General features: G+C 35.9%; 1 protein-coding gene across 1 annotated transcript; it reads right to left on the bottom strand.

Annotated features, from left to right (window-relative positions):
- Positions 1 to 5,597: 5,597 nt before the first annotated feature.
- LOC113071141 (UI-like) lies at positions 5,598 to 7,630 on the bottom strand. The gene is made up of 2 exons (XM_026244502.1): positions 7,584 to 7,630; positions 5,598 to 6,671 (listed from the first exon to the last, which is right to left on the bottom strand). The coding sequence occupies exon 2, from the start codon at positions 6,647 to 6,649 to the stop codon at positions 6,227 to 6,229; it is 423 nt and encodes a 140-aa protein (XP_026100287.1). The 5' UTR covers positions 6,650 to 6,671; positions 7,584 to 7,630; the 3' UTR covers positions 5,598 to 6,226.
- Positions 7,631 to 11,767: the final 4,137 nt, after the last annotated feature.

The following is an 11,767-nucleotide window of genomic DNA, read 5'->3' as shown; positions in this document are numbered from 1 at the left end:
TAAAGGCTAACAATCATGATTAACAATGACTCAACAAGCCTCCCATCCCTATAACAACCCACTGTATTATGCATTGGTTCAGAGCATTCATCTGGCCTAATATTGTGGGAAATATTCTGTACTGTACATATTGAAATCCCTTATTCTATCATTTATTAATTTTCTGCTGATGTCTGCATTTAATTTAGACTCATTGAACTTGAATATTTTCATAATTGTATTGAACTGAATAATTTTAACCTTAGGTATGCCATATTTTTTGGCTTTTACAAACTTTTAAATAAACAAATACAATTAAAACAGTAATATTGTGAAATATTATTACAAATTAAAAATAAAATGATTATTTTTGTACTTAATTTATTTCAAAATAAGTGTGTGTGTGTGTGGTTAAATGTAGTTCATGTCAAAAGAAGTATAAGACTGAATTGTAAAATCCCTCAGGCTGAGGCTTTTTAAGATTTTATGCCGTATTTAACCCTTTTAAGAACAGAATCTTTTTCTCTTATAGTCTTTACATCTTATCACTGTTTACTAGTTAATGGTTACTCTTGTCATGGCCTTGTCAAGCAATATTTTAAAACTGTTATGGGAAAAAAAAATCAATGCAGATTATTTTTAACACAAAGTAGAAAATATTAACAGAAATTAATGTTTATTATGTGTGTAGTGTGATGCAGTATTTGCATGTCTATATTAGCCATTTTGGATAAACATTCAACCCTAAAAAGTAGGAACAAAAATATAATAAAAGTATACGAGTATAATAAATATAATAAAGTATAGCTATATATAACTACAGTAGTCTGCATGGCACCACATTGCCACTTACTTTATTTAGGATTTTTGATAATATCTGAAAAATCTGATATTGAAAAGTCTTATTTGTTGAGCACAAATCTTTGTCTTTATGGTTACGTTGAAAATATGGACAAGGGAAAATATGTTTAGAAAGTTGATATTTCAGCATTAACTTTATCACAGGTATTTCCTTCAGTAAATGCAAGTTTTCTACTGATGCTGCTAGACAAACATGTTGCCTCCAAGAATCCGCAGGGAGACGGAGGAATGGAACCTAAAGCTATCCTTCACTTTTATATTTGTCTGAGTGCCACTACGACGTCCTTGACAGGATCACAGACACTGCCAAGGCCTCCAGCATTGAGCCGACAGAGGCGGGCTTCGAGAGCATGGCCCACTTCATCATCAACATGGAGGATATGGCCGACATGCTGAGAGGCATCAACTTCTATACAAGTAACGGTTTCACATCTATGACGACATCATCTGTCATATTTGTTGATGTCTATTTACGTCTGCAAGTTGAAGTTGCAATGCAGTATATGTAGAAATGAAGCATGTACTTTTGTTGCAGGTGAAGATGGGAAAAACAGTGGTGATGAAGACCTGAACCCCTTACCTGGTCAGACTGGTGAATCAGGGAGACGATTATAACTTATTTTGAAACCCAAGGTTAGTTTCAAAGATACAATCATGGGTCCTTAATTGAACGGTTCACCCAACAATGGGATTTCTGCCATTTACTCACCCCATGTCTTTCTAAAAATGTATGACTTTTTACTTCTGCTGAATATTATGAAGATATTTCGAAGAACATTGAGATCAAAACAACATTGGAGCCCACTGCCTTCCATTTCTCAAAATGTCTTCATTTAATTCCATAGAAGAAAGCAAGTCAGAACAAGTCCTTTAAAAGATTTAGCCTTTTTAGACTGTTGTATCTTATTTGAAATGCTGAAAACCTTTATACACAATTTATTTAATGCCTTCTGTTTGTTTTTACATTTTAGCAAGTAAACTATTGCATACTTAAAGAATTATACAGTATAAGTATTATTCTGAAAAGTTCCACCTTCAGGATGTGGTACACGTGTCTTTTTTACTGTAAAATATTGTTGTGAAGTCTACTGATTTTTATAAAGTAAAGGTAAGAATAACTTTCATATTGTTAGTAAATTTTAAATGTACAAAATTATTCATTTCGAAAAAAAAAATAAAATCATGGTTTCTCATTGATTTACATTACAAGCTGTCTTATATTTTTATCCAAATAAATATCAGTAACTGCAACAAACTGTATTTTTGCTTTGTTTGGGCATCAAATGTTTTCATCCATGTATGAGCTCCAGATTCTCCTATATCATATTACAGGAGGCATAAAAGCCTGATATCAAGTATGATACTGAACAAAAAACACATGCCAACTTTAATAATAATAATTTAAAAAAACTGCTTAGCTTCAAAAAGTTTGATTATTTGATGCTTCAGACTTTACAGGGTTAAAGTGTTTCTCCTCTATTAGTGTGAATCTGCCAGATCATGCAGACGTCCCATTCTGATGACGGGACGATTCTTGGCAACATTGGCACTCATTGTGTTGAGTACATTTCTCATCTCCCAGCAAAGCTTATTAAATATTCGCTGACTAAAGCCTCTGTAAGGCCACCATAAACACTCAGATCTGGTTTATTCTCTTTTATAGACACAAAATACTTTGGACATACTTTATGGAGACACTTAAGTCATACTTAAAAATATAAGTACACTGTATGCCTTTGCTGTATATAGCAACATTTCAAGCCAATAGGACATTATTTTAAAGAAATATAGCAAAATATATTTAATTAAAAATTTATATTAAGTTGATTTTAAACTATATAACTATATATAGTGGATAGTTCAAAACTAAAAGTATTAAAATAAAATTTCGACACTAAAAGTCACCAAAGGATGTAGAGATCTGAAAAGCATGTTACAATTATTCCTTTATGAGAAAACAAGCCAAAAGTTAAGTTATTATTCACTGAAGATCTTTGATTTATTGATTGATTTGTTTGAATGATATTTGTGAAGCTCAACAGCTCCGGATCGCCATTCACCTTCACTCTATAATTAGCTTTTGCTATGTAATGAAGTCAGTCATGTGGTTGCAGCAACATGTGGGTAAGTAAACATACAAAACTTACCAATCAGTGTGTAAAAGTTGTTTCTAAACTGTATATTAAAAACAGGGCTCAACTGATAAAATAGCATTTGCTCAAATGACATTTCCTGTTTTTTAAACAGTGGGCATCCTGTTTTTCAGGGGCATCCCCGCCTGTGCATGCTTTCTTTAAATAACCGTTCATTTACTTCAATGTAAAGGTCAGAAACCTCAGTTAATCAGGGCAGCGTGGGCCAGGACAGCATGCAGCTCTCTCTCTGGTCTTTTACTCTAAGAGCAGTGTTGAGAACAGGGCTAAATCACAGTGGCAGTTACTCCGAATCTTTCCTCTCAGCTTCCGACGGTCTGTCCGCCCCCACCTGTGCATGAGCCGTGAGTCTACATCCACCCATTACTTAATAACCGCTCGTCTCTGTGCCACCAGCTAGGATATATGGCAGTGGAGAGATATGACTGGATGTATGTGCTCACAGACGCTGACCTTGTCACTCGTGCTGTCAGCCCACTGATCAATTCATGAGGGAAAGAGCAGAATTCGGTCTGAGTATGTGCTCAACAACTCCAGACATGGAGTGTGTCGACTCAAGATGAGGATGGATTTTATTTTGAAGATGTAGTGCGTCACAAGCTGATGCAATGGCCTTCGTGTAATTTAAAGCTGTAATTCTTCCTAGAATAAGAGGATTTTTTGGGTGTCAGGAGCAGGATGGAGAACCAATCTATAGGATGAGATGCCACTTGTTTAACAGTTACTTGAGCTTAATATATCATTTAGAGTTTCCTTTTTTATTTTATGCTTAAATGGCTTAAGATATGAAAAACAAACGGTTTACGTAACATGCAGTTTTTTTTCACAATGAGTGTTCAGTCAACATATATTCTTGCCAATGCAAAGCACACACTGTCCTCTCCCACTTGCCCCATTTATGACTAAAATAGACTCAGTGTAAGTGGAAGATTATTGAAGACTTAACTCATATATTTTATTTTTCATTTCTAGGGTATTTCCTGTGCAGACTTAAGAGAGACTGTAAGGAGGAGGTTTTATTTAATCTTTTCAACATGGCAAGAGTTTCTTTCATCTGGTATTCTGTGCTCCTAAAACTCCTCTTAGTTCAGTAAGAGGAATTACAAATTATTTGTAGCTTCTACAGCCTGGATGTTTAAAACTGTTTTGGTCTTTTTTTAATCTTAAAATGAGGAAAACATAGGACCCCCCTCCCAAAAATAAATAAATAAATAAAAAATGTATATTAGGGGGCCGTTATTTTTTATTTTTTTATGTTGCAGGATGCATTTACATGTTTAAAAATACAGTTAATCTGTAATATTGTGAAATATTGATATATTTTAAATTGTATTATTGATTGATTATACAAATACACTCAACATTAAGATGTCTTATTTAAAAAAAATCTCTCTCTCTCTCTATATATATATATATATAATGATATAAATCACTGATTAGTTTAGCTGGTATTATCACATCTAAGAAAGCTTTTTGGATTAATACTGTTACAGCCCTTCAGTTCATTATATGCATTTAACATTTTTTAAAAAAATACAGCAATCTCTATAGTGGCATCTGACCTGTTCCTCACCACTCAACTTATGTTCTGTGTGATGTTAATGCTTGTGTAAATGTCAGTGATGCTGGCTTTCTATAAACATGTGTCTGCTATAATCATTACTAATTTTAATGGGTGATATTGAGGTTTACATATTTGCAGTTACTTGTAAAAGGCATGATATCTCATTTATTTCTGCAGATTCATGTTCAAAATACAAAGGCATATTTATGCATTTAGGTGCAATATAATATGTAATTTACATAATGATAAGCAATATACAATGTACAGTATATCTCAAGCACTTTGTAGTTTTGTCCAACGTTATTGTCACAAAATGTGGGTAAGCCTCTTGGTTGAAGTGCTACAGAACATTGTTTCCCAGCATGTGAGGAGAACATACTTTTGCACTTAGTATACAATGAGCATTTGGCATTATGCATGTGGTAAATACTGGCGTTATCACCAAGTGTAGCATTTTATGTGAAAGCACTCCCATTGGCAAAGCCAGAGGGTGCAACCAAACATCCTGGACAGAAATTACACTTCAACCCCTTGGAATTATAAGGCTCTATCTACGTTCTGAGTAGTTTTGAGATATTGAGCTTTAAAGTTTTTGTGTTCCATAGACTTCTGTAGATAGAACCTTTTTGTTTTTTCAATAAAAAATCCCAAAATGTACACAACTTAAAATAAAACGTCACATAATGTAAATAAGAATATGTGAATAACTCAATTTTGACAAAAATGTCAGATAGAACCTTATAATTCCAAGGGGATGACTTGGCAATGGTCTTCTTGTTCTTCATTGAGAATAGCTCTTATTCGAGTGACTAGTGAGCAATACTGATGCAAACCCTATTATATATGGACTGGTTACTCAAGTAATAACAGGATTTGTAATGGTTTAGTAAAACTCCTTCCAAAAGAGGGATTTCACAGCAATGCCACAGAAGAACCATTTTGGGTTCCTCAAACAACCTTTCAATGAAACCATTTGGTAATTCTTTGTGTGAAGATTTTTTTTTATAATCTAAAGAACCAGTATAAAGTTTACATGGATGTTAAAAGTTTTTTTATGGAATCAAAGATGCCAATTAAGAACCTTTAAGAGTGTTTTGTAACTTTAATTAGGAGACCAATAACTGTAAACACTTAAAGGGCACCAGTCAATTGTAGTTTGATTGGTTTCTTGATTTGGTTAAGTGAACCAGCCTGACAGATCATTTGCTGTGGGCAGTGTTTTGAGGTCCTGGTAGGTCTGTTGTGGCTCTTGGTTCCTGGTTTTGAAATGGTCCAGGAGTGATGGAGACAGCAGCAGGTCACCAAAAACTCTTCATGTGAACATATAGATGCCACTCTTAAAAATAAAGGTTACACATAACCTTGGTGTCACAAGTGACCTTTTTGAAGAACTTTTTTCTTTTTTTTTTTCCTGTAGGAACTCAAAATCCAATAGCATCATCTGAAGAACCTATATTTTTCATATTCAAGGAACCTCAGCTAACTCAAGAACGAGAAGGAGGTTATTTGCAGCGGCAAGGAACCACTGAAGAACCTTTATTTCTAAGAGTGTGGCTCGAGCAGGAGGCAGTGGTTAAAGTCATATGTTTAGCGAGAGTTTGGGGATGTGAAAAAGTGCATTGAGCTTGTTCTTTACTCGCCGATTGAAAGCATCATCATTGAGCTACAGCTACTTCCCAGCCTCATCTAGATATTTACGGTTTAGTTCCGCCTGTTCCCTTTGATTCTCGTTCCGCGCCATTTCGATCATGTTTCTCAGCAGATGGAAGGTGAGGTCGATGGAGATCGGAGGATTGTCGTTCCGTTTGGTAAACTCCGTGAGCTCCTCTAAGCTGTTGTCCCTGTGAGGAGAGCGCAGCTGTGACGTGGGGAAGCGCGGGAGATGCAGGACACCGGCTGCCTTCTGCGCTCCGAGATTTCTTTGCAAGTAGAGAAGGAAGTAGTACATGGCGTCGTCTCCAGCCCCGTTTAAGAGCACATCGTCTAGCTGGTTGTTTATTAGGCTCAGATCGCGGGGTCGACAGGTGCTCGGCGGGACGTGTGTGGTCAGTAAAACTGAAGTAATGAGCAGGACCAAAGGGACGGGCTTCATGCTGGACACAGCAGCGCGCTTCCTGAGGAAAACAGACAGGTGTGTTACTACAGCGGCGCGCTTTCTAACCAAACCAAAAGTTTACACAACTACACAGCCGAAGCATCTGTGAAGTATTCATATAAAATACAAAAACTGAGATTTGGTAGAATTAAAAAAATAAATATTAAAAAGTAAAAGTTTATTTAAGTGAATATACATAGTGCTAATAGAAATGAAAAACTTAAAGATTATGAAATGAGTTTCGTATATATTGTTAAATCAAGTAAAGTAAAAGTTTGTAAATGGTTTTTAATCATGTATATAAATACAAAGTAAATGTTTATTTTAAAGTGAATATTAAAAGTGATTTATTAAAGTAAATATTACTAAAAGTGCTAATACTAATGACAAAAATGTAGATAAATTAATAGTGTAAATTATTGTATTTTAACAAACACAGTTATTTTTTCAAATTATTAATATTAATAAAAAAATAAGAGTTAATTATTTTAGTTAGTAAAACAATAAAAAAAATTGTTGATAAACAAATGTTAATATATTAAAATATAAATCGTGCATCAGCTAATATCATAAAGAGTTTGGATCTGAACTCGTTTATAAAGCAAATGAGTATAAAAACAAATTAATTATTGAATAAATCTAAAGCACAAACATAATCACTGTTCTACGCTTAAAAACTATGATAGTCATGCCACTATCAAAATAAATAACACATAATTTTGTTTAAAATGAAAATGCGTAAAAAATAAAATAAAATAACATAATATCTACTAGCTACAGAAACCGAATCTTGAAATCAGACACCATGTACTCCTGACCGAACAATCAGATCACAGAATGAACAATAATGATATTCCTTATCTCATGCTCGCGTCTCAGCTCAAATGGCATCAGTCAAGAAGTTGAAAGCAAGTCGGATATGGTAACTTACTCTGTCGTCTTCTGTTGCTTTAAAAGTACTTGTAAGGAAGAGAGTTTGCAGACAGGCTGGAGTGGAGTGGATCTCCTGGAGCTCAATGGTTATATACATCACACACCGCTCCATTGACGTCAGTCGAGCTGCAAACTGCTTATAAATGAGGCAATTCTGAAGTGAAACGAAGAGTGGAGTAAAGGAGCTGTAGATCCGAAGGACAACGTGTGACGTTTCTTTGTCTTGATGCTGTTGCAAAGTCATAAACTTGGTTTCAAAGACAATCTATACGAAATTGTAACATACAGGTGATCAGTTAATGGTTTTATTGGTCCTTTGACTTTAAAATAACTTGTTTTTTTTATTTATGTATTATTATTATTATTATTATTTAATGCAAAGTGAGCTAAGGAGCTGCTGTCGTGATGGATTTCTACATGACTGCTCAATTGTGGTCAGGAGTAGTGCAAAAGCGCTCTACGGGGACGAGAAAGGCTCCGTCTCTGTCCAAGGTGCTGAAATTCTTTTAAGACGCAGACAGACTTCATTCATTGGCTCATACATATATACAATATATTAATGTAAAGCGTTACCAAAACTTTTAATGATCACTATATAAAGCTGTATATAAAACTGTACTAACGTTTTATAGTAAGGTTTCATTTGTTAACCTTAACTATATTAGTTAACATGAACAATAATTATATATATATATATATAGCATATACATTTACATTTTACATTTAGTAATTTAGCAGACGCTTTTATCCAAAGCGACTTACAAATGAGGACAATATTATTAATTTTGTATTAACATATATTAATGTTAGTTAATGTTAAGTTTAAAAGTAATACATTATTAAAATTTTAAGTTGTACCTGTTAACATTAAGAGGTTAATGCACTGTGAATTAACTGTGAGTTTAAATTTTTTAACTAACATTAACAAAGATTAATAAATGCTGTAAAAATATATTGTTCATTGTTTGATCATGTTAATGCATTAACTAATGTTAACAAATGAGATGTTATTGTAAAGTGTAACCAAAACGTTTAATGACCTATTAGCATTTGAGAACTAATTATGTGAAACCATATTATACCAGTACAGTACATATTCACTTGTTTTATATATTTGTTTGTCAATCTAACTAACTGAACTGAGCAGTAAGTGAGACTTAAAATAGTGCTTATCCTATGAGTGAGAGAGGGTAGGATACATAAACATTTTAATCATCTTTTAGATTTTTTTAGCACAGTATTACTTAGTCTTAATGAAGTAGTTCTGATAATTCGCTGTGAACCCTCTCTTTCCTAAGAATTTGTCGATTATTGTATACTGATGTTGTTCTAATTACTTCTTTAATAATAAAGAATGTCGTGTAGCACACAGACTTTATAATTATTGTGAAATAGCTGGTCGTTTTGATGCAATGGCAGTTATAGGGTTAATGTGGGAGAGACGAGTGAGTAAGGACCCATTCACACTGAGAACGATAACTGTAAAAATAACTATAAAGATAACGATATTAGCGTCCACACCAGCAAACGAGTTTTCGTGACCTAGGCGAACACTAATGTGATGCGAGCATAATAAATAGGCTAAAGCTTGTATATGTTGTTAAATCAAGTAAAGTAAAATCAAATGTATATGTTGGGGGAAATAGTAAGGAGATATTTGAATTATTTATTAATAAACTAGTGTTTTCTGAGTCAGTGTTGCAAAAATTTATGATTCTGACTCACCATCTCATCATTGGACATGCCTTTAGAAAGAAATGCATCTTAGATTACATCATGAAAGAGTTTTTGTTTTGAAGATATATATATATATCTTCTTTTCAAGAAGGGGGACCGGAGAGTGTGTTCCAACTATAGGGGGATCACACTTCTCAGCCTCCCCGGGAAAGTCTATGCCAGGGTACTGGAGAGGAGAATTCGGCTGATAGTGGAACCTCAGATTCAGGAGGAACAGTGTGGTTTTCGTCCCGGTCGTGGAACACTGGACCAGATCTATTCCCTTTCCAGGGTGCTGGAGGTTTCATGGGAGTTTGCCCAACCAGTCCACATGTGTTTTGTGGATTTGGAGAAGGCATTCGACCGTCGGCGGCCCCCTGCTTATGGCTGTTTGGTCCCTGTACGACCGGAGCAAGAGCTTGGTTCACATTGCCGGCAGTAAGTCAGACCTGTTCCTGGTGCATGTTGGACTCTGGCAAGGCTGCCCTTTGTCACCGGTTCTGTTCATAATTTTTATGGACAGAATTTTTAGGCGCAGCCAAGGGCCGGAGAGTGTCCGGTTTGGGGACCATACGATTTCGTCGCTGCTTTTTGCAGATGATGTTGTCGTGTTGGCCAGGACCTTCAGCGTGCACTGGGACGGTTTGCAGCCGAGTGTGAAGCGGCTGGGATGAGAATCAGCACCTCCAAGTCCGAGGCCATGGTTCTCAGTCGGAAAAGGGTGGATTGCCCACTTTAGGTTGGTGGAGAGCTCCTGCCTCAAGTGGAGGAGTTCAGGTATCTTGGGGTCTTGTTCACGAGTGAGGGAAGGATGGAACGTGAGATTGACAGACGGATCGGTGCAGCTTCTGCAGTAATGCGGTCTGTCATGGTGAAGGAGGCAAAGCTCTTGATTTACCGGTCAATCTACGTTCCTACTCTCACCAATGGTCATGAGCTGTGGGTCATGACCGAAAGGACAAGATCCCGGATACAGGCGGCCAAAATGAGCTTTCTCCGTCGGGTGGCTGGGTGCTCCCAGATAGGGTGAGAAGCTCGGTCACTCGGGAGGAGCTCAGAGTAGAGCCGTTGCTCCTCCACATCGAGAGGAGCCAGCTAAGGTGGCTCGGGCATCTATTTCGGATGCCTCCTGGACGCCTTCCCAGGGAGGTGTTCCAGGCACGTCTCACCGGGAGGAGGCCAGGACCTAGGACACGCTGGAGGGACTATGTCTCCCAGCTGGCCTGGGAACGCCTCAGGGTCCCCCCAGGAAGAGCTAGAAGAAGTGGCTAGGGAGAGGGAAGTCTGGGCATCTCTACTTAGACTGTTGTCCCCGCGACCCGGCCCCGGATAAGCGGAAGATGATGGATGGATATATATATATATATATATATATATATATATATATATATATATATATATATATATCTCAATGAAAATATTTTCTGATTTTGGGTTTATTATTGTGAAGCGCTCCTGCTTGAGACCATGGCAGCAAGGGCATCCTGTTTGTTGTCTTTATTTTATAAAAGCACAATATTTTGTTGATGTTATGAGTGCACAAAATAAAATACCCTTTACAGTTCCAAACAATGTATTATTCCTACCTTTATGAGAAAAAATGACAGCATCATCCACTGATGTCCTGAAGAGTGCTTCAGTTTCCACTCTCTGCGCAAACGATTGGATATGCACTTAATAGCGCACATTAATCGAGGTTAAATGTTTAAACTAACATTATCATTTAAAAGTATTAAGTATTTAATATTTATAGATTTTATTTTCGGCATGTCATTATTACAATATCGTATGACATTGTCTCATATGATGCACGTAAGTCTCTTCATATGGCTTGACACAAAATAAGTAAAATAATAAAATTTGCACAACAAAAGATCTCCATGAATACCTGTTTTTGCACTTCCTGTTTTCCCTGCTTGAGAATTTCTGTCCAATAAATGGAAGAATTTAGCACAAGTGTAGGTTTGTTTACGATTTCTTGTTAACTTGCAAAAAGGGCAGTGTGAAAGCGAACCACACCAAACAAAAAAATAAACATTGTATTTGGTCCAGACCATTTCAAGTGAACAAGTTAACTTTCCTGGTGTGAATAAAAAAAAAAAAAAATTTATTCATCAGCCAGATGCAGAGGTTTAGTCACTGTTGACTATTGTTTCTGGCTACCCATCAATTCCCTGGAGAGATGAAGCATTAGCTGGACATGCTATATATATATATATATAAGCCTGACACGCTCTTGAAGGAAAATCCTAAACACCGCTTTACATTCCTGATCAGTGTGAAGAGACAAAAATACAGAGAGCCAATATATTTCTTATAGGTGTGGTTAAAACCCTATTTGTATTCTTTGACTTTTAATTTAGGGTGTTGATGTGTTATGTGGTGTTTTAATGTGATGCATAATTTTTTATATCCTTTGAATTCGTCATGATTTTTCAGCACTTTGAATCATATAGTTGTAAAATG

Source organism: Carassius auratus, unplaced genomic scaffold (genome assembly GCF_003368295.1).
Source record: "Carassius auratus strain Wakin unplaced genomic scaffold, ASM336829v1 scaf_tig00006182, whole genome shotgun sequence".
Classification (NCBI taxonomy): domain Eukaryota; kingdom Metazoa; phylum Chordata; class Actinopteri; order Cypriniformes; family Cyprinidae; genus Carassius; species Carassius auratus.
Note: the sequence above shows the minus strand (reverse complement) of the source record. Positions and strands in the feature narration are given on the sequence as shown.

Coding starts and splice junctions, on each gene's coding strand:
- LOC113071141 (XM_026244502.1), bottom strand. CDS start 6,649: ATGAAGCCCGTCCCTTTGGTCCTGCTCATTACTTCAGTTTTACTGACC.